This window comes from Amphibalanus amphitrite, unplaced genomic scaffold, assembly GCF_019059575.1.
Source record: "Amphibalanus amphitrite isolate SeventyFive unplaced genomic scaffold, NRLGWU_Aamphi_draft 000989F_arrow, whole genome shotgun sequence".
Taxonomy (NCBI): Eukaryota; Metazoa; Arthropoda; class Thecostraca; order Balanomorpha; family Balanidae; genus Amphibalanus; species Amphibalanus amphitrite.
The window spans coordinates 22,742-45,554 of NW_024882483.1; the positions used below are offsets into that span (position 1 = coordinate 22,742).

Genomic DNA, 22,813 nt, shown 5'->3' on the forward strand with positions numbered 1-22,813 from the left:
CGCCACACACCACAGTCACGCACTTACGCACCAAACAACACACGTTCGATCTACACGCAACACCGCGGCTACGGGCTGCCGCGTCACGGTACACCGGTGGCCGACCACCGACTGCGGTGGGCCGACGCACGCGTAACTCTCGCCACGCGGCTGGCTGCAGCTCGGCCTCACGCACGGAGAGACGGACTGGCACGGAAATCGAGACGGTTGTACGGATGGACGGACGGATGGACGGACGGATGTACGGACGGACGGACGGATGTACGGACGGACGGACGGATGTACGGACGGACGGACGGCAGTATTCACGGAGACGATTGCACGGACCGACTGACGGTTTTATTAACGGTTGTAACAAGAGAACGATGGTTGCACAGACGGACAATTGACAACGGACACACATCCATGTAGGAAGACAGACGGTTGAACGGACGAACAGACGAATGGTCGCAAACACAGACTGTGACAAACACAGACTGACTACAACAAAAACTGGCAGTCGCTAAAACACACAAACAGTGCAGGCGGTGGATGTGTAGCGAGCGTTACTGGGCTTTGCGCGTTACCACCACCACAGCACCGCCGGGTCGTGGGAGGCGTCGCACTGTACCCACCGTGACGAGCACCGTCGCGTCACGCCACGAACTGGCGTCACGCTAAGGAGTGACGTCATCGACACACGTGACGCCATCGCTTTGGCCCGTTACAACAGCTCCACTTCAGCCTCCGCTCCATGCACTTATATGTCGGGATGAACGAGAGAAAGTATAACATCATGAGCATGGGCCCTGCAAATGCAGGCTCTGATCTAACGGTGCATCTGATGCAGGTTAATGCATTAGTAGATACGATTACGGCCCCTAGCTGACACGAGTCACAATCACGACTCTCGTGAATACATCGATATACCATACCGTGGCCACCTTCACCAATCAAGCTGACATCGATGAATCCACTGGCACACATACCTTATGTCTCCTAAGATCCCGTTCAGCGTGCACCGCTCCCTCCGCCCTCCCCCTGCGCTGTCCCGACTGACACTGTCCGGCGGTGTTTGGCCGCCTCGGTCCAGGTCCCCGGCCCTGAGCGTGGTCACGGATCGATTCGGAGCACCGGGCTGCCCCCAACCGCGGCCGGCCAGCGGGGAACGCAGTCGTGGGGGCAACGAAATACATCGATGATCGGTCGAACCGGTGCATATGCACCACGACGCAGCGGGGCCAAAACGGACTGGTTATATTTGAACCTACGAGGATGAAAGCTTGGTTCGCAGACACGGTCTTCAAAATCGGGTAATATCTACTGACAGATGGTACTCTATTTTTGGCAGGCATTCCCACCAGCCACCTTGTGTGTAGTGGTCGAAAATTGGATAATTTGCCGCCAGTAATTCATAAGTATCCAGGGTTTCAAACAGACGAAGAACAGGCTGAATGTTTCTTGAGCTCAATGTCGGAAACGTGTTTCAGGGATGTTTCAAAGCAAAGCTGAAGTACATCGATGATAATGGACCACCTCGGTGTTCAGAGACAGATCAAACAACACTTTGATATTTACAAATGAAGCTGGCACCACAGGTGATCAGGAAAAGCGACGATATTAAATTATACAATGATAGGAACTTACTTAGAAACAAAAGAGTCACAGTTCTGTGCATTTATTATATCTGCATTGACCATTGTAAAACAACTAGTGACAACAAATAAGCTTATAATCAATGCTAGCCTACTATTGGCAAACATAAAGCATGGCACTGTTAAGTCAGGAGCCATTACTAAGGCAAATAAGTAATGAACTTCCGCACACAACTGACTTTAGAAACCAAGAATAAGCGTAGTTTGCTTTGCATGAAAACAATCAAATACCAACGCTTTAGATAATGCAGGTCAAAGATGCAGTACTCACATATAGTATCACAGGTGAGAAACTCAACACACCAAATGTGTTATAGCATTGCCAGTCCAAACACAAGGACATCACCACGTCAAATTAAAAATTGAATATGCAATGCAGCAATTTCGAGTTAAAGTGGACAACGTTACGACGTACGCATGCGTATGACATAATTTTCTGCAAATGAACGACAAAAATGTGCTCTTCTGGCCGCTATGCTCCGCGCAAAACTCACATGCATACATATAAACATAGACCTATTTCAACACACGCAACCGCATTGACATTTGACACATACCGACACATAACACACACAAAACGGAAGCTCACAGCCTTTCATGTGAAGATCTTCCCTCGAAGCTGTTCTTTCTCCTCAGCGAGTTTCTCCTTCTCTCTGGCTGCCAGTGCGGCCAGTTCGCGGCGCACCGCCGCCGCCACGCTCGGGTCGAGCTCTGCCGCCCGGTTCAGGTCGGCACGTGCAGCCTCAGTCTCCCAGACCCGTGCACGCGCACGGCCCCGCCGGAACAGCGCCTTAACGTCGTCAGGTCGCGCCTCCAACACTGTGGAGCAGTGCTCGATGGCTGCGTAGTAGTCATCCTCCAGCAGCTTGCACTGGGCGAAGTTGAGGAGCAGCGGCAGCTTCAGCTCGTTGAGTTTGTTCCACTCCACGTCCTGCGGCTTCTCTCGTAACATCAGCGACTCGAGACGGCCCAGCGCGTCGGCGTACTTCTCAGCGGCCGCCTCGTGTTTGCCGTCACGGTAGAGGGCGTTGCCGCGCTCGCGCAGCTCGGTAACAGAGGCCAGCTTCTCCTGCTCGTTGAGGGCCCACGACTCGCGCTCGTAGTCGCTCTTGGCCTCTGCGGAGAGCAGCTCGATGACGATGCGCAGGTTCTGTGGCCGCTGGAGCAGGCCGTCTAGGTCCGGGTAGCCGATCTGCGGCTGCTGGGCGGCCATCATCATCCCGCAGCAGCCGGAGGCGGTCGGCGGCGGCTTGTGCGCCGGGTCCCACGCGGCGCGCAGCGTCTTGGCCACGATCGGGTAGGCGTGCAGCAGCGCCTTGTCGATGGTGAACTCCGCTACCTCCCCCAGCAGCATCGTCTTCACGCACGCCTCGAGCACCTCGAGTTTGAACTGCTTCCCCAGTATCAGCTCCATGGGCTTGTATTTGCGCGAATCGTCGAGTAAGACCGGCTCCTCATCTGTCGTCTCCGATCGGAAGTGAAACTTGACCCGGTCTCCGTCGGCGAATGGTGACAGGGAGCCCCGGCCGGCATGCAGCACACGCTTTTTCACGCGTTGGTCCATCGTTAAACCTGAGGGCAGAGTTGGAATAGGTACTACTCATCCCTTCTTGTTGATACCTACCATGCAGTTCTGTTTGTAAACAAAGTAATTGACATATCTTTGTCAAAAAGTTAGCACTTTTATGATTAGTTAGGGCATTCATCCCCTGTGAAGAGGATGGTAGGTACTATTCCAACTCTCCACCTCAAGTAAGTCTAAGGTAGATGTTTAACTGCTCAAGGGGAATAGTTCACTTTTCTAAAAATTAGTTCTTTGCAATGGATTTATAATTTTTATGTTCAAAAGGATCAGAAAAATAAAATAAAACCTGTTAATAAAAAAATGTATTTTAATATGGGAAGAACTAACCCCGCGTTCGATGTCTCCCGCCCCCGGACGGCGAAGATTCTACGCCGTCCGGCCAATCACGTTCCATAACCGCTGCCGAGCCCCCGCTGACCTTGGACGGGATTGGCCGGACGACGTAGAATCTTCGTCGTCCGAGAGACATCAAACGCGGGGTATATTCTATATAAAGTCATACCCCGCGTTCGATGTCTCTCGGACGGCAAAGATTCTACGTCGTCCGGCCAATCACGTTCCATAGCCGCAGCCGAGCCCCCGCTGACCTTGAACGGGATTGGCCGGACGGCGTAGAATCTTTGCCGTCCGAGAGACATCGAGCGCTGGGATAATTCGACGCGGAAGCGCGTCTTGGCTGTAAGCAGCATGCTGATTGGCTGACGATGACGTGGCTGCATTCCTCAGCAAGGCACGCATTCCTCTGCAAGGCACTCTTTGCGGAACAAGAAATGGAATATCTTCGTCTAGGGTGATCCTTGGGCCGTAAAAGCTCCTGATTTGTGCTAGTTTCAGCTCAAGATTCGAGACTGCTGTTCCAGTTCAAAACCGGAAACACCATGTTAAAAGTGAACTATTTCCTTTAATATGCTTATTAGTATAAGTCAAAGCATATTTGCTTAAGTCAAAGATCTGAGAAAAAGCATCTGAAAAATGCATATATGGGAAGCATAAGTTGAGTGTTTTGGCAGGGCATGGAACTGACAGATTCATATCAATTATTTTCATCCTCTACAGCATCAAAAGTAATTGAGAGCTGATGACCAAAGAAAATAAATTCTACTTTCCAGAGCAAAACAGAGCAAACTGAAGCTGAGTATCAGAGCAAATACTTCAGTGCCTTCACCAAGAATAGCAGAATCAGAATGAACTACTGCCTAAACTACTGCCAGAACTACTGCCTAAGAAAGCAAAATATGAAGTTTGGGGCAGGCAAATAATGACCAGGCTATTCCCATGATGCAGACCCTCTAAAAAAATAAAAAAATAATATAACAGGGAAATCTAATTAAAGATTTAAAAAACCTTAAAGTTTAATTTTTCATGGTACACCACATGCCTTGTGCTGCCATGATGATGAGCACCCTGCATGTTGGGTCTTTCAGTTGGGTCTGATATACTGATATGTTCAATAATAGTCTAATTTTATGCACATTATAATATATTCTCTGGGCCTGGGGAGTTACTAATATGCCCTTCCTTTATGCACACAAACATTAAAGGGAATATACCTAGTACCTACCTACCAGGCTACCAAGTACCACTTTCTTCAAATCAGTTTTTTAACAGTTTTACAAGTTGTTATGCATAAAATTATAAAGGAATTTTCAAATTATTTTGATAAGTTAGAACTATAGGTAATAGTAGAGCAAATGTCACACAAAGGTTTTCCAACCAAGGAGAGGCGCTATACCTGGAGATGCTTCCTCCTAACCAAACCAAAACAAACCTCCCTAACATGACCAAACCTACAACCTACAAACCTACAACCTACATCTACAAACCTACAGCGCCTCTCCTTGGTTGGAAAACCTTTGTGTAACGTCTGCTCTACTATGTTGAACTATAGGTAGGTACTCCATCAGTATTAATATAGAGGCTTAATATTGCTTGCAGTGGCTGAAGCCTATTTCACATTGACCAATCATACTCTCGATCAAATATGGTGATGAAATTGACCAATAACATGGCAGCGAGATGCATTTTTATATAACAAAATAAGGCCGAAAATATAGAACTATATTCGGCCTTATCCGGTTCTATATTTTTGGCCCTATTTTGTTATATAAAAATACATCTCACTGTCATGTTATTGGTCAATTTCATTACCACATTTAATTATTTGATCATGGTAAAACCGACCATTCAATACATCAATACTCTGGGTCGGTTGGTATTGGACTCTGGACAGAGTCCAATACCAACTGCATGATGATTGGCTGATGCTGGCCTCTGCAACAGGTGGCTGTATTCTTGGCATCCTTCGCTACGGCACTAATTTCCTGTGTGTGGCAGATTTCGGAACAAGAAATAATCTATCTATGCCCAGGGGCAGGGCAGGGTAATCGTTGGGCAATAAAAGCTCCTGATTTGTACTAGTCTCAGCCCAAGCTTACAAAACATTTATTCTAGTTCCAAACCCATGTTACAAGTGGTATATTTCCTTTGAAACGAGATGCTGGGGAGGCATCACGTCAATGTCGATGTCAAGGTCATATGGTCAAAAGGAAGCGGGCAAGGTAAGCGCGGTGAAATTCTGCTTCAAGGTTCATTGCTCCTGAAGTCAAACTTCTCCATTGAACGTTGTTTTCACTGACAAATCACATAAAATTAAAGATAAATGAATGACATAGGTAGTAGGTACTGAGAAAATAAATTTATTCCTACCTGCCCCCACTTTTCAGTTTCCGGCCCGCGCTTGGCCCGCGCCAGAAATGTACAGATTAATCAAGGATGACAAAATGCAGTAAGATCCAGGCTTGGGAACAAAAAAATGTATTTCTGACGTCACTAAAAAGGAAAAAGAGGAAAGGGGATGTTTTCTAGTGCCAGAAAGTGATTCAACAGCCAATACTGCGAATTTTCTCAAAATATATCTAAAGATGTTTATTTTATTCATCTTTGTTCATAATAACAGTTGAAAAGCAACAAAAACTGCTAGCAAACTCGCAGGCCTTCGCACATGCTAAGAACATTGAAAATAGTAAAAAAAGCCCAGAATGTACGCACTTTTTCATAACACTTGTACAAAATTTTATTTCTAGCCCTCCTAAAAAAACAATTTTTGTCGTCAATCAGCTTAAGATTTAGATATTCTTATTTTTTTATTTTTTTGGCGTCACAAGCCATCGACATTCAACTACTTTCACTCTTACTTTCAACCTTGAGGCAGTTGGATTGCGGCAAAACCGGCGCGGTAAGTTGTAGAGTTAACGTTACTGTAAAAAATTTCTGTGGTATTTTTTTTCAGGATTTTTGCTGTATTTGGTTTTGAAGTGTGACCATGACCTTCCCAGTTACTTATTATGACATTTGTATTTCTTATCATGTCCCTATTGTAGCTGTAATAGTGGAGTCTATGTACGTTCAATGTTCATTCATACCAATTCAATACGTATCCTTTACCTGATTCCCTCCCTGGCTAATAATTTATTGTCTTTTCTGTTGTTTTGTTATTTTTTAGGACTGCCAAATACTGAATATTTGTTTTCAGTATTTGCTGGAATGCATGGGTGTCAATTTACGCCAAGTTCGGGCCTGGGGGTGCCCTGCCCGGGTGTAGCAAATCCGCCGCCGCCCTAGCTGTGACCTTGACCCGCACCGTTTGTTGGGGCTCCAAAGCTAAGCTGGCTGGTCTGGCGGGAATTTGGAGAGCTTGGGCACCCCCAACCCGACAGTAATTAACGCCCATGCTGGAATATTTAATGCATCCCACTTATTTTAACAGATGCAATTGGCAATGATGGCAGCTGACTCATCAACAGATAAGGTGTCTGTGGCCAACATTATCATTGATATGTGGGACCTTGTGAACCAAATTCTTGAACAACAGACTCTGCTTGAAAACTGGATGAAAGGGGGCTTCATGAACATTGCCAAAGCAAGGTAGGCAATTTGAGGCATTGAGTATTGCTGATGTGCTGCCTCAGTGATAGTGTCAGGGAGAATTTGCATCAGTATTCTTCTCTTTTATAATAATAATAATAATAACATTTATTTCGCACCAGGTCGGTACATATACAACATGACAAATTCAGTCAACATGATAATGTCACCAACATACACATCAACATACACTCTGCACACATCACACCCATGCACAAGAGACAATCTTGGCAGTTTGACATCAGCGAATTCAGACCTGCATGAGACGGGCTTGTACCACTCTTTCTAGATGGGCACTATGGGGATGGGGACCAGATGGGGACTAGATGGGGACCAGGCGCCCATCTTTTGACATAATCTATGGAATTTCACCAAAGGGAATGTCCTAAAACATCACTCTGGCTTGAATCATGTAAGTGTTAAGAATAAATGTAGTAATTATTTAATATTTATTTAAGAACTTCTGTTGACATACTTTTTAACATAGTTTTTTTGCTGTTTTCTGATTTATTGACAAAAATCTGAATTGGTCATTGTTATTTTCGTTTTTAGGCAGCAGTATTTTTCATAACAAAATGTGAAATTTGGCACACTTTGAAACAAGAGAATAGAAGTTAAAATGAAATAAATCACTGTGGAATGGTGATTTGATTAGCTAATAATTCTCATCTACACAATCATGAATCGATGTTTTCACTTTTTTAACTAACTTAATAGGGCCATGGGAAGAATTGAAGAGTAATCTTGCATGGGAGTTGTGATTTATGTACCCCTAGTACAGCTGGCAAATGTGTATGGCACAAGCTGCCTGCTGACAGCAATATGTGCGCATTAGGTACGTGATGGGCCAGCACTCTGTGGGCGAGAACCAGCTGCCGTCTGGTGATCGTGAGATCAGCGCCGGCCTGCTGGTGACCCGCGACCAGGCGCCTCCGCACGCCGCCGAGCCGGCCGCGTTCACCCTCTCGCCGCAGTCGAGCGACACCGAGCCGCTGCGCTGGTTCTCGGCGCTGCCGCCAGGGGCGCTGCGCGACGCCCAGCGGCAGTTCCGCCGAGCCGCCGAGATCAGCTGCGAGGTCGCCTCGCTGAAGAGTCGGCTGCAGACGATGATGGCGAGGCTGAGTGATGCCAGGAAGGAGTCTGAGGTGGAGGGTACGGACACTGAACTGAAAACGGCCCAACTGACGGAGGCCGTGGAAGCGCTTGCAGTAAAGTGAATGCGAGGTAAAATTATCACTTTAGAAATTAGAGTTCATAACAAGAGTGTAAGCCTGTGTTGTGTGTGAACGATAGTTAGGGTCATATCATGTATAGCTTGTATGCTTTTGTATCTTGTGTGTCGTGAGTCAGGCCATAGAGTAAAATATTTAGATTAATCATATTGAACACTGTCGCGCAGTCCCCTGTTTGATCGGATTTGGTCTCTGCACATTCCGATACTAGTTACCGTGCTGTGTTTCGTGGTGTCTGTTATTAACGATCAAATGAAACTATTCAATTGAACATGTGTCGAAATACATTGTTATGCCCTCAATGTGATCCAGTAAACTGCCGTAAAAAACGCCGCCTGATTGTGGCACGACCTGGAATGAAACTAATCAGTGGACGCAATGTCAAAAATCGACTCGGTATTCCTGAAAATAGACACATACCCAGTTCAGTGTGCTGTGCTACAGGTACAGTGCCACAACTGTGCAGTGTGCGTAACAAAAATTTTAATTTTGGTCTTCAGCTGTATGTACTGCAGTTCTTCCGAGTCTCCGGCCGCTCCGGACGACCGCTCAGCGCCACCTCGAGGCCGGTCGGCCGAAACTCAAGTGATGGTTACAGAGTGGGGTCGCCACTGTCCACTGGGAGTCACCGACGGTCACCGATTTATCGACGGCCGGCCTCGGGGGCAAGGTTTTAAATGTATTTACGAATTGTTTGGCGTGAGTTCCACAAATGCCTTTGGAACATGCGCTGCGCATATTTTGGTGAAAACGTGTCATATTCTCGTCAGTATCATTGGAGTAATGAGAATAACTGTACATCCGTATGAGAGAATTAGCTCATGTCATTTATTGGAGATAATTTATAGCTGTCATTAATACAAAATACATGTCATTTATTATTGGATTCACAAACAGGAAATAGGGGTATGAGTTTCACTCAGGGTCACACAGACAGGCAGCAACTCACTCCCAACATCAAACCGCAATTCGCTTTGTTCCCTTGCAAATGTCTCTACTGAATACACTGAGGCCCATCCATTTTCTCACCTACCCCCGTCATCCCGTGTTACACGGTGCATTTATAATCAGCTCAGCTCCCCACCGTAGCCCGAGGGATCGGCTGACGACGCTGGGTGTGCCCTTGCCACCCCTCCCCCTCCCCTAGGCGTCACCCGTCCGACGGCTGGGTCTCCCCTCTCCCCTGCCGGCCTCCGTTCCCATGCTCCCCACCATTACACCTTGCCCCGAGGCTACCGGCAGTACCTTTATGTTCCGTATCTAACATAGACCGTACTTCGCCCCGTCAGCGGCGTCCCGATTGGCCGCCGCCCGGCAGCTGCTCTGTGTCTCGCGCTCTCATTGGTGGACGCGTCATGCCCGGTGGGCAGCGGCGAACTGACAGGCGCTCCCTTCCGCCGCACAGATTCGCCTGTTTGCGCGAAGAGGTGCCGTACAGTGGAGAACTACGCTGCCCGCACAGTGGAAAAGGAAGTCGCGTGCGTGGCTGAACTGACCGGCTATCGGTTATTGTCCGTGGAAGAGCGTTGATAACCGGAGTGTGGACGCGGAGACGCCGACTGTGCGACGCTGCTCACTCCATCCGCGTGCCGGGCCGAGCCGGCGTGCCGCTCGCTGCCGCCTCAGGTCAGTGACTTCAGCGACCGATTCGCTCCCCTCTGTCGCGTTCGGTTGGCCTGACGTTGTGCAGAGTTCGTGAGCTGTGTTGTGGGGACTGTGCCTTATGAATATCACGTACCAGTGTATGTATGTGGATGTGCTTTGTGCGTGGCTGGCCTCGTTACAAGTCTGTGCGCAGGCGAACACCGTTAGACTGTCCTCGTGCTCCGAGGTACCGTTGTGCTCAGGAGATGGAAGTGGTCTGTGTCTCACGCTGGCACAAGCTGGGGGCTGTTTTTATCAACTTCAGTATAGCTACAGTACAGTTCAAAATGTACAGGAGCGTAGCCAGAGTGGTACTCTGGTACTTTCAAACTTACAACTTGATTCGATAGGTTTCAGTGTCTTAGGCTTCGTTTAGAAATTAGCTACATCGATCATCTTGGAAGCTAAGAGATAAAAAAACGCCTTGAAAAACGCAGTGAAAGTGGTCGCGACCATACGAATTACGAATGCTTCTTTTCTTGCTTCTGAAAGTATTGCGTTTTGACTGAGGCCAATGGTGAGGTCATTAAAGGTCATCAGAGGTCAAAATTTCCGATTTAACAACTGGTACTGACAATGTTCCACTACCCCTCAGCTCGTCAATTCATGAAAGAAATCCATATTTCATTTAGAGTCATTTTTGTGATAGAATGACAGCTTAGTCTACAGGCTACAGACTAGAGGTCAGTAAAAGTAAATAGTAAAAAAATGCAGATTGCTTTTTTCAAGGGCGTTTGTATTGAAGCCATAAGTACAGTTTGATTACCAGTGCTTTTTTTCAACAAAACACCTCGAATGTCATGCTTACACTATGGCCCGAAAGTTTCCAATAAAAAATTATCAGAGGTTATCGACAAAATGATGTATGACATCAAATGACCTCGATTGACATTTCAAGTGACCAATGACCATCTGCTGCACCCCGGCTATTACAGCAAGGTGATGCACTGCAATGCAATGAACTGCTTTGGAAAGTGGGATCATAAATCAAACCTGTTCTTAGGTCACAGAGAGGTAGGACTGCTAACTTGACCCGGTGACCTGATCGTATTTGACCTGGGGTCAACACTTCACTACGACAATGAAATTGATGTTGTATTGCGTCAGATTTTTTCAGTTTCGCGGTGGTAGGCTTTCGCGAAGGTAGGCTGGAAAGAAACATGCTTTATCGGAAGATGGGACTTTCTTAATGTTCTAAAAGCAACAAATCTTAATGTTCTTAATGTTAATGTTCTTTCTAATGTTCTAAGGCAACAGTGACTCTGAACGTTGTACTTTTTTGCGATGCTTTCGAGGAGATATTGGATTTCACGTCGGAGCATTTTTGTCTGGCGAGCCCCTTTTTTTCCTGGACTCGCTCATCGCGGACACAGGCAGGTCGCGTCTCGCGTTTCCAAACAGTACTGACCCGGTGGCCTGGATGGCCGCTGGCGAGTCGCGCCAGAGTCGCTGAGTCAGTCTAGCCACCGACTGGGCTGTCAAATAGTGTAGTGTCAGCGGATAGCCAGCAGGCCTCTCTTCCAGACACTGGCGGGCATGTGGGCAGACGGAGCTGCGTTCGGGGAATGATAAGGTCAGAGCTCCGATCAACGGACGGAACACATCTAGGCGGACGAACGGACGGAAGGAAGGCATTTGGACGGACGAACGGAACCCATGTGGACGGATGGACGGACTGACTGTATGTTCCGTCCTTCGAGACGTGGGCATTGCGGAATTCTCATCGGCTGCGAGAAAGAGCTCTACCAAGAAAAGGGGGCCGACGCTTGTGCCGCTCGACGGTCATTTGATTAACCGTACCAATACGACGGGTGCTGAAGAAGTAGGTTTGATAAAAATGTATTATAATAATGTACTGGATGTCCACCTTACAATTGTTAACCCTCGCCCGCACATGCCATTTTCCCATCCTAGAACGCACATGGGGGGGGGGGTGGTTGCCACCCCCCCGCGCCATTTCGTTCCTGTTGGAGATAGAGCTTAGCGGTAAAGACCAAAAAGATTCTTTGGGAAGAGACGAATCCAATGATACCCAGTTTTACCTTCTCAGGTCAGTCATTGACCTTCCAGGTCAGGTCAAACTAAAAAATGTTGCTGTTTTGGGTCACCGTTGGATGTCAAGTGCGCTGCTTATCAAATACCGATGACGATGCTGTTTTCTGGTGCCAAGCCAGCTAGAACCTCTTTGTCACACTATCCGACCAGAATTTTGCTGCTGAGGTCATTTCAGGTCAAGTTAGGTCAAGGTCAATTATATGTGTTTGTATGTCTGTGTGTGTCTGTGTGTATACTGATGTTTGCACCGATTGTTTATGTGTCCATATTACATGAAATCCTGATCTGAGAAGCTTTTACCAAAAATGCAGTCAAAAAACTTCACAAAAAGTAAATTCAGCTTGCCTAAAACGCAATTATCTTAGATGACCTAGGTTGACCTTGACCTTGACCTTGACATCTGTACATCGTCGAACAACATGTTCCATGATAGGTGGGAGGTAAGACTGGCAAAAAAGACCGAAATCAAGGTGTCAAAAGCTCACAAGGCCCATAGCCAACGCAAGATGTCGAGAATTGGCCATTTGGGTCATGACATGACCTGAAAAACAAGGTCATATCTCCGAAACCAAAAGTCACAGAAACTTGAAATTTTCAGTGGACATCAAGAAAGGATAGAGGAGCAGCTATACGAAAAATCAGCCTTCTAGCTCTAAAAATGTTGAGTGCAGAGCAGAAAGACTACCTGGGGGGGGTGGCAACCACCCCCCCCCATGTGCGGGCGAGGGTTAATTATCAAAGTCCGGATATGCAGTCTGACAACATGTCCTGTCAGTGACAGGACAGCTTAAAGACTTGAACGAGCTCAAAAACTCGCCTTGGTCACATTACCAGCCACAGTAAAAAGTGTGCCGAGATGTCCTAACGAATAACCGGCGTTTTGTGTGCCGCTTCGACATGGGCCTGTCATCGCAGGCCACGTATTGGTGTTTATTTGGCTATGTCAGTGACCAGTGGCCAGCGTCACAACCGGGGCTCGCCCTCATCCAGACGGCACAGCGACCCTCGCGACCGGTACGGGCGGGTGCTGGCGGGGGTGGCCGGCAGCGCTGTCACCGCCCATGGCTGGGCGTCGGCCTTTCTCCGAGGCTGGGAGCCGGTTGCTGTTGGTGGGTGGGGGATGGTCACTCCCAGGGGCTGGGAGCTGGGGCGCCGGTCACTGCTTGGCAGCTGGAGTGCAGTCATCCTCACACTGCCGGTCACTGGTCGCCGGTCATTCCGGAATGCTGACGACTTGGAGACGGTCACTGGCCACTGCTGAGTGCTGATGACTTGGACAACGGACATGACCGCTAACGGGTGACTGAGTACAAGTCACTGCGGGTCACTGGCCGCAGGCTACTGCCGCGTCTGGGAGGGCGGCCGGTCACTGGCGCCGAGTCTGAGCAGTGCCGCCGGTTGCCAATGACGCTGGGGTGACCGGACGCTGCACTCGCGACACGTGCTGACCGGCACGCCCGTATAAACAGCCCGGCCCGAGCACGACGGCTGACACGGGCACGGCGACGGGACGGTGACCTCTGGCCAGCCCGTGCCGCGCCGCATATGGAGCGGATCGGGGCGGGTCGCCGTCGGCGGCTGCGACCTCGACTGCCGCGACAAATCCAACGCTCCTTTTAGGGGACGGCTGGGCCGATTGACACCTACTCGAGCTCGGAGCTATGAATTATTTGGGAATTATTTTTTTAGTCAGCCATTCTTTTTATGCCGCTAATATTCATTTGTTGCGTCAAAGGAAAGGCATTAATTTAACTTTGCTACAAGCTTCAAGCTATTTTGAGATCACCCAGCCCCTCGTGCTGTCCTATCTAGATTTTTGTAGATCGGGCTTCTCTTCTGAGTTATGATGTGCCGTCGTGACCATACGCTTTGTTTTCCATTGGTAATTTATTTGGGCATCGATCAAAACAGCTTTTGTGGCTAGATGACAAATATCTGGCTTAAAGGGACACTCCCACCTTAACATTAGTTTTGAGTTGAGATAGCCAAATTGGTGGCCATGGCCTGCAAATACCGGTTTGGGCACTCACAACATCGACAAATTCTTTAATTCGGAGATATGGAATTTCAAACTTGCAGTTTTCGGATTCTAAGGGGCTAGTGCATTGGTATGCCCCCTTAGAATTTGTGACGTCAGCGGAGACCTAACGATTTTTAATTTTTTTACTAAAACGTTTGGTAGCACGCGGTGGTATATGCTGCTTTGCGCGCAACAAATGCCGCACTTTCAAATAAAGTCGCTAGGAACAGCGGAGATCCCAAAAAGTAAACAAAAGTAAAAGTCTAATATCTTGAAAACCGGTGAATATTTTTCGATGAAATTTGGTAGATATTCGTTTTCGCTCTTTCTGAACCGAGCGACATCACTTTCGTGCCAATTCATTAACTTTTTTGAAGGTGGGAGGGTCCCTTTAACGAGCGCTTACCGTAACCAGAAGCATTTAACAATGAACATTATCTGGAAACCTATCGAGCGCTTACCGTAACCAGAAGCATTTAACAATGAACATTATCTGGAAACCTATCGAGCGCTTACCGTAACCAGGAGCATTTAACAATGAACATTATCTGAAAAGCCTATCTCCACGTCATGTGCCAACCAACAGCGGTCATGTTTCATTCTGGTCCAAGGCACTATTTCTGGTCACTTGTGACTGGGACAGCTCGGCTTTAGAGCAATGCAACAAGAACGTCATGTCACAATGTTTAACGTGTTGGCTCCACTGTTAGCCCACTTTACGCTTTCAAGCCAGTCTTCCATGGGCCGCCGCAGTCACAGATTGTCTGATTCTGGGTCTGCTTTTTCTTCCATCTTCTGTCCGTACAGCTGCACTGTCGCGGGGTGGGAGTGGCTTTGTTCCGTGGTTGCTGTTTTGTGGGTGTGTTGTGTGTCATTGTGTTTTTGTCGTCGTCACTGCTGTGGCTGTTCCCGTTCGTTGTGTCGGTTCGATGAACTAACGGGTGTCAGTGGTGCTGGACGTATAAGATGTCTGTGTCAGATTTGATTCCCAGTGTCGGTGTCGGTACCGGTGTCAATGTCTTTGTCGCTGTCATGGTTGGGTGATTGGTGGATTTCCTACGGTGGTGGTCTCAGTAGCACTTGCTCGCCGTCTTTTTACTGCCCGCATCCGGTCGTTACACGAATATTGCAGCTCTCGGCACACTGGAACTGGACACTGGGTGTTGCTTATCATTCACCTAACTTCACCTCTCACAACATCATATCCGCACGTATCAACATAGCACACACTGTGTCTCGCATGCGCTCACCCTTCACACGTCTGTCATCTTCGTGCATTGCTAACGCTTTTCTCTTTCGCCGTAGGTGGCCGTGTGTGTAGTCTCTGGTGGTGGGCAGGTTTGGCGGCGCGGCCGTGCACAGCTCTACTCGCTGCCGAGCCGTAACCTTGGGAACCGACCGAGCGGCCGAGTGCGTCACCAGCGCTGGCGGCGGAGCGGCGGCCCGCTGCCGACGTCCAGCAGAGGAGGCACGTGTACCCGCCGTCGTCACGAGTGAGATACCAGTGTGTACCAGTGAGTGCTAGTGTCACCGCGGACGTGGACGGATCTTGCGGGGTGCTGGGCGGTCGGACAGTGTTGGTGTTACCCGTTCGCCGCTCTGAAGAGAAAGGGCCATGTCGAAGAGAGCTACGGAGCGGACGCCTCTTCTAAAACCGCCCAGCGGGAAGCTCGGCTCCGGCACAGATCTATCCGCCTCTGCGATTCGCCGACCACCTCGGCCCGATCGCGGCAATGCCTCGGACGTGGAGGGTCGGCCGTCCGTGCGCCGGCAGCCCCGCCGAAAACTGGCCAGCGAGTCGGACGCGTCGCGCTCTGCCGCTCTAGGTGGCGCCAAGCTGAGCCAGCGAGGCGGCGCCACCACCGGCAGTGAGTCGGAGAGCGAGCGGCCGCGCCGGCCGTACCACTATCACCAGGTGCCGGGCACGCACCGCTTCCGTCACGACTCAGGTGCCGAGGCCAGCGACACAGAGGTGGCCACATTCAACCGGTTCAACTACATCAGCAAGGTGATGGGCGGCTCGAGCGGCCGTCTGACCCGGCGGAACTCAGATACGGGCAGCGAAGCCGAGGGCGAGACGGTCACCTGGGAGCCGCCGCACTTCACCATCCCTGACCATCTGATCCCGGCCGAGTTCTTCATCCCGTACAGACCCTTCGCGCACGCTCCGCGGCCTGGCGAGGAGTCCAAGAACAGCTCTGTGGTGACCATCTTCGCCATCTGGAACACCATGATGGGCACCAGCATCCTGTCGATGCCCTGGCTGGTGGAGCAGTCCGGCTTCATCTCCTCCATCGCCACCTTCATCCTGATGGCCATCGTCTGCACGTTCACGGCCTTCCGCGTGCTGACCATGCAGAAGCGGCTGCGGATCCCGCCGCCCACACACGACTTTCAGAACATCATGCGAGACGTGCTGTCCAAGTACTGGGAGTACTTCGGCATTATTTTCTCGGTCTTGGTGCTGGTTGGCGCAATGTTGGTGTACTGGGTGCTCATGACCAACTTCCTCTACAAGTCCGTCGACTACTTTTACGACTTGGCAATTGGGAACTTCAGCAAATACGATATCAACACAACTGTGATCAACGGCGCATACTGCCCCGAGGATGTGGTAGTTCCCGCCGTAGACGAAACGGTGGACCTCACTGCCGCGTCTGACAGCTTCTACGATAAGTTGTGGAACACGCAGACAGCACCGCTGTTCCTTATCGTTCTGCTGTATCCGCTTCTCAACATCAAGAGCCCCACCTTCTTCACCAAGTTCACCGGCATGGGCACCATCTCGGTGCTCTACATGCTGATCTTCGTGACCACCAAGTCTGCCCAGTTTGGCATCCACGTGAGCTTCTCCGACAGCACGGCCTACGACTACGTGCAGCTGTTCAGGCCCAACTTCCCGGTGGCCATGGGCACGCTGTCGCTGGCCATGTTCATCCACAACTGCGTGTGCCGCATCATGGAGAGCAACGAACACCAGGAGAAGAACGTTCGGGACCTCTTCATTGCCTACTTCCTCGTGTTTATCACTTACCTTTACATCGGCCTTCTCTTTTTCATGGCATGGCCTTTCGCCAAGACATGCATCCAGGATAACTTCCTGGACAACTTCCTCGGCACCGACCCCATGTCGCTGGTGGCGAGGATGTTCCTCTTCTTCCAGATGTGCACCGTCTTCCCGCTGCTCGGCTTCATGATCCGGGCCCAGCTGATGACGTTCATTTTCGGCACCACCTATCCCGGACCGGGCCGAGTCCTGCTGCTCAACACCTTCGTCGTGCTGGCCTGCGTGCTTGTGGCCGTATTCTACCCGCACATTGGTCAGCTGCTTCGCTTCTCGGGCGCGTTCTGCGGCATGGCCTGGATCTTCACGTTCCCCTGCGTCACCTACATGGTGGGTGCGTACCGCCGCGGCCAACTGCGCTGGCCGGGAGCGCTGCTTCACTCGGCGCTCATTGTGCTCGGTGTCGTCAATCTGGTGCTACAGTTCGTGGTCAAGACGGATTAACGGCACTGAACTCTTTAGCCGGTCAATTAATCGAATACCACTTCGGCCATTGCTGAAGACTCTTGAAAGATCACATGGCGTCATCGGGGCGGCGTAATATTGCGAATGTTATTTTAGTGCCGTGCTTTCGAAAGTGACAATCCATAACTGGTCGTTCAGAGTGGGTAACTTGCCAGTGGTCACGTATTGCCATCCACCACTGGGCTTTGCAGCAGTCTTGCGAAGTTGTATGACAATTGCGAGGTGTGCTGGCGTCGATTGAAAGGTGCATAAGGTAGGGAGCCATAGCATGGCTAAGTGCCACCCAGACCGGGCAACGGGAGCCCGTACCGTGTGAGACACTATACTCTAATGTGAGGCGCTAGTGACGAGACTGTGAGTGATCGTTGCGCCACAGTGACGGAATAGCCGGGTTGTCATATAGCAGAGGGACTCTTTACGAGATGCGCCGTGTCTATTATCTATGCGTGGACGTGGGTGTGTCCCACGTGTGTTACGGGTTCGCTTCATCCGCGAGTGACCTGTGTGAGCTATGTCAAAGCGGGTGTGCTTACCTGAATTCCGCCTGTCAGTGGTATATACCGATAGGGGCTGAGTGGGGAAAGGCGATGTTGGCTGTAAGGGGCTCAACTGGAATGAGAACGACCTCGACTATAGTGCTAGGTGGCGTCTTACAGTATCGTAAATGTTACTTACACTGATGAGTCTTTCAAACTATGTGGAGTGTACCGCTCGGGACCGCTTTCATATTGTATCGTTGATACTCAATTTAACCTGGACGCTGGTTTAACCACTTGGGCACTGGGGGCTGGTGTCTTCATTTACTGGTATTATCTTCTATCCTGAAAGCATTAGAAGAGAATGGGTCTGAATCAGTTGAGCGCACATTCATTGTTCGATGTGCTGATCGATGTCCGTATGAGTGTTAGATGAAGTATGGGAATTTCGTATTGTGTATGTAAATGCTCAGGAATCATGCCATATCCTACCTCGGGTGTGGGCAAAATGAGCAGTTCATGCTTACGGTTTTCATACGGACAGAAAATATATTTATTCCATAATATGCAAGATGATCGTGTTTGAAGCATGGGCAGATCGTGAAAACTTGAAGATGGAGACAATGGCAGGTTACAAATGTTGTACTTTGGACGTGCTATGACATCTTTTCGCCATGATATTCCTTGAAGGACGCATTTTTCCGTCATAGGTATACTAACGATCATCCGTAGGTTGTTGCGATATAAAATGCTCTCGGGGAGGTTCGGTTCATGATTTCCACATTATATGTTCTGAGAAAGGATGAAAAGTGTAAAAGGATATAAAAAGGGTAATTCTTGTTTTTCTTACATTTACCGAAGCGTTGCTTAGATTGCGACACGCGTCTTGCAGGATCTGTAAAGAATATGCTTTTATCAAGGAAAATAATTATCTAACACAATCGTACTTCATTACCTACATGACTAGCGTTTTCACCAAAACATCCGTCCTATAAGCCGTTCTATCTGCGTCAGACAGTTTCAGTGGCGCGCGGCCGTGACCTCGGGGGTGCGCATGTTGTGCCATACCTACGGCCGGGGCTCTCCGCTGAACACCTGTCAGCGGACGACCCACGGCAGCCGGTCAGTCAGCAGAACCACCAGCGGGTCAGTCAGCAGAACCGCCAGCGGGTCAGTCAGCAGAACCACTCTGTCGCCACCTGGGCTCTGTGGGCGGTGTCTGCACTCTGCTCAGCCGTGGACGTGATTTGCTCCAACCAAGGTCTTGCTCAACCAGTTGCGATCTGAATGTAATTATATGCTCTGTCTGCATGCGGCCGCATGAGCCTCCCCGTGTTTCTCCATGGCTGCGGCTGTCTGCTGAGCAGTGAGCCTGTCCCGTGGAACCAAGTGGAACAGGCAACACGGATGTGGAAACGGTCACCCCAGGAGGTGTGACGGATCCCTAGAGAGGGACAAGTCCCTATTGGAGGTGCCTGCAACGGCTGCATGAAGTACCTATTGAACTTCAAGCCTAGGCCTAGTCGCACTTCCAGTAGGTAGGCATGCACAATGCAGATCCATAACTGCACTTACCTCTGTAGGGGTCAGTTTGTTTCTTGAAATTGCATTCCATGTTTTGTTGATAAGGACGATTTATTTCTAACAGATACGACGTTAGACATTTAGAGCACCAAATTTACAGCATTTTCCCGTAATTGCCTTTTTATTCATGATTATTGATAAGTGATAACCTCCTAGGTAAAGTAATCGGCTTAATTAATACGACAAATCTGACTCATCTAGCTAACGTAGAGACGTTTTGACGCAATTCCCATTTCCCAATATGGATGGCTTTCTGAGAATAACAAAAGGTCTTATTATGTAGTCTGTTAGCCATCGCTCTGCACCGACAGCTTAGGACTAGGAAGTTATTATTTTTTACGGTTTTTATTTTCATTTTGCATTTATCACCATATTTATAATCAAAGCATATTCCTGAGTGGTTGGAAATAGAGATGTTCCACGGTGTGCAAGGCCCTATATAGAAGCACGGTGTGAAGACGTGTCCGACCGCTGCACTCACCGCAATCAAACGGCAAACTCCATTCAGTGTCGACTTTAGGTATGTAAACAGGAGAAAGAGAGAGAGAGGGGGATAAAGACACAGTGAGATAGGGAGAGAGAGAGAGAGAGAGAGAGAGAGAGAGAGAGAGAGAGAGAGAGAGAGAGAGAGAGAGAGAGCAAGAGCGAGAGAGATTGGCTCAGGAAGTGACAGGACGAGGCAATGTTGTTCCATATTCCATAATCCATAGCTATCCAATAGGTACAGAGTTGTTGAGCTGAGAGCGTGAATGGCGGTAAATGTCGGCATCGTCTGATGCGACCGGCGGGAGAGGGAGAGAGACAGAGTAGAGGAGCGAGCGAGGGGGAGCGCGGAAAGAGTGGCCGGACGGAGCGAGCTCGGCCGCCCCGCCGCTCTGTTGCACCCATCGATCGGTGGGGCGGCTGGGCCGTCTGCTCTGGTCGACGGCGCGGCCCCAGTGAGTGAGGCTCCGACTACACCCCCGGCCGCTGCCCGCCGGCCACCAGCCACGGCCGCCCTCCGCACAGTAGCACAGAGTCGCACTGGACTCCCGTGTCCCTCAGAGCTCAGTCAGCTGTGCTGCTGGGGGTCGGGATCTGAGACACCGTGCTGTAACCCTGCCTCTCACGTGTGCTGAGTTCCACGAATGTTGTGACTGATAGCTACTTGGGCCGGCTCGGCAGATCCCAAGCACCGACGACTACCGCTGCCTGAGGAGACGGTGTCAGCTGGTGGAGGTGGGAGGAACCCGATCGGTGACCGCCTCAGCGTGAACACAGGTCAGTGTAATAGTCGGGTACTTGAACTGTCTGCGGGATTGTTTTAATTGTGCTCTCTCATGTTGGACGTTGGCTGTACCTATGCAACTGCTCTGGATGCCACTGATAATAAAAATCACTACGATAACAGCCATGACGAATCGCGTCGGAGAGGGTGGTGATGTCCTCTATATCCTTGCAAGAGGGAAGGGAGCTGTGGACGTTAGGTACCTAATCGAGAAAATATCTGTATGCTGGTCCTCTTGGCGAGAATCGCTGATCTCGGCTTTCCCGGCACTCTACTCCCGCGTCTCCACATAATAGGGTAAGTGGCTCCTATCACGCACACGTCCTAAACACGCACACCAATGACTCTTTTTAATATAGCTGCCCAAGCAGAAGTGTAGAAAGCATAAATCGACCGAAAACGATTTCTGGCAACATTTGTGCCGCGGCGGGCAGTTGTTTCAGCGCTCTCGCATCAAAAGGTAAGTAATGATAGCATGTTTTGTAAAGGAAGTGCTGATTTTTAAAGGGACCCTCCCACCTTAACATTAGATTTGAGTTGAGATAGCCAAAGTGGGGTCCCTGGCTCACAATTACCGGTTTCGGCACTCACAACATCGAGAAATGCCTTAAATCGGAAATATTGAATTTCAAAATTGCAGCATTTTGATTCAGAGGGGCTAATGCTTAAGAATACCCCTCTGAATGTGTGACGTCAGCGCAAATATCTAACGATTTTTAAATGTTTGACTAAAACGTTTTGTAGCACGCGGTGGTATATGCTATTTGCGCGCAACATCTGCCGCAAACGCCGCACTTCTAAAATAAAGTCGCTAGAAACAGCGGAGATCCCAAAAAAGTAAACAAAAGTAAAAGTCCAATATCTTGAAAACCGGTGAATATTTTTCGGTGAAATTTGGTAGATATTCGTTTTCGCTCTTTCTGAACCGAGCGACATCACTGTCATGCCAATTCATAAACTTTTTTGAAGGTGGGAGGGTCCCTTTAACGCTGAAAAAGTTCCTGATATAATAATGCGTGTATCGGTGTGCATTAATTTTTCACGGAACCATAAATATACCGGATAGATTATCAGGCATCAATTTGTGGCCAATAAGTCAGTGTTTTCTTTGATCATACGTGTATTACCTGGAATGCGTCGAGGAAGACAGGAAAGGGCTGAATGTGAAGCGTGCGTGTTTAGGGCAGCTGGTTCTCCAATGACGCTCAGTTGCCATGCTGCATAAATGCACATACATCAGATGGATTTTTTAACGTTTCTTTTTAGAGGGAACGGTTTAAATCGCATTACTGTGATACGTTAACATTTGACAGAGTTCTGGAAGATTGATGATCCCCTGCGTTTTGACAAAAAGCCAAGGGATTTAAAACCAGGCTCGGGGGCTCGGACGGTGACTCCAGGGCGGTGTTTCACGGCCGCTAGCAGCGCGCTGCCTGCACACGTGTCAAATTGGGTTTCCACGGAGACCAACAAACTCGTATATCCAACACAGCTGCAAACTGTGACATCAGCTCGCGAAATGCGCTGGCAGTGTGCTGCTATCGGCCGTGAAACACCGCCCTGGCCCGGGGCTCGACCACCGAGATCGGGCCCGGGGACTCGGCTGGAGAGCCCAGGGTCTCGGGTGGTGAGATCGGGCCTGGAGCCTCAGGTGTGAGACCGGGGCCGGGGTCTCGGACTGTCGGGCGGTAAGACCGGGCCCGGGGTCTCAGGCGGTGGGACTAGGCCCAGGGTCTCGAGTGGTAGGACCGGACCCAGGGTCTCGGCCGGAGAGACCGAGTCTGGGGCACTTTCAAATAAAGCGATTTGTCCATACTTATTTCGATGATTTTGATCCCCATCCTGTCATCTCTTCCTGTGCGC

The 22,813-nt window shown here is 49.5% G+C and overlaps 3 protein-coding genes across 4 annotated transcripts; 2 read left to right on the forward strand and 1 right to left on the reverse strand.

Annotated features, from left to right (window-relative positions):
- Window positions 1–1,641: 1,641 nt before the first annotated feature.
- LOC122368914 (AH receptor-interacting protein-like) lies at window positions 1,642–6,048 on the reverse strand. 2 transcript variants are annotated; one of them, XM_043343233.1, is made up of 3 exons: window positions 5,852–5,867; window positions 5,334–5,335; window positions 1,642–3,206 (listed from the first exon to the last, which is right to left on the reverse strand). In XM_043343233.1, the coding sequence occupies exon 3, from the start codon at window positions 3,196–3,198 to the stop codon at window positions 2,230–2,232; it is 969 nt and encodes a 322-aa protein (XP_043199168.1). In that variant the 5' UTR covers window positions 3,199–3,206; window positions 5,334–5,335; window positions 5,852–5,867; the 3' UTR covers window positions 1,642–2,229. The 2 variants fall into 2 exon arrangements, with proteins under 2 accessions (XP_043199168.1, XP_043199169.1); XM_043343234.1 differs by lacking the exons at window positions 5,334–5,335; window positions 5,852–5,867 and adding an exon at window positions 5,926–6,048.
- A 337-nt stretch (window positions 6,049–6,385) lies between these two features.
- Window positions 6,386–8,677, forward strand: LOC122368917. The gene is made up of 3 exons (XM_043343238.1): window positions 6,386–6,454; window positions 6,986–7,143; window positions 7,979–8,677. Exons 2-3 carry the CDS (start codon window positions 6,986–6,988, stop codon window positions 8,358–8,360), a joined length of 540 nt encoding a protein of 179 aa, XP_043199173.1. The 5' UTR covers window positions 6,386–6,454; the 3' UTR covers window positions 8,361–8,677.
- Window positions 6,491–18,670, forward strand: LOC122368915 (sodium-coupled neutral amino acid transporter 9-like). The gene is made up of 3 exons (XM_043343235.1): window positions 6,491–6,518; window positions 9,781–10,001; window positions 15,400–18,670. The coding sequence occupies exon 3, from the start codon at window positions 15,710–15,712 to the stop codon at window positions 17,600–17,602; it is 1,893 nt and encodes a 630-aa protein (XP_043199170.1). The 5' UTR covers window positions 6,491–6,518; window positions 9,781–10,001; window positions 15,400–15,709; the 3' UTR covers window positions 17,603–18,670.
- Window positions 18,671–22,813: the final 4,143 nt, after the last annotated feature.

Coding starts and splice junctions, on each gene's coding strand:
- LOC122368914 (XM_043343234.1), bottom strand. CDS start 3,198: ATGGACCAACGCGTGAAAAAGCGTGTGCTGCATGCCGGCCGGGGCTCC.
- LOC122368917 (XM_043343238.1), top strand. CDS start 6,986: ATGCAATTGGCAATGATGGCAGCTGACTCATCAACAGATAAGGTGTCT. Junction 7,144..7,978: donor ATGAACATTGCCAAAGCAAG/GTAGGCAATTTG, acceptor TGTGCGCATTAG/GTACGTGATGGGCCAGCACT.
- LOC122368915 (XM_043343235.1), top strand. CDS start 15,710: ATGTCGAAGAGAGCTACGGAGCGGACGCCTCTTCTAAAACCGCCCAGC.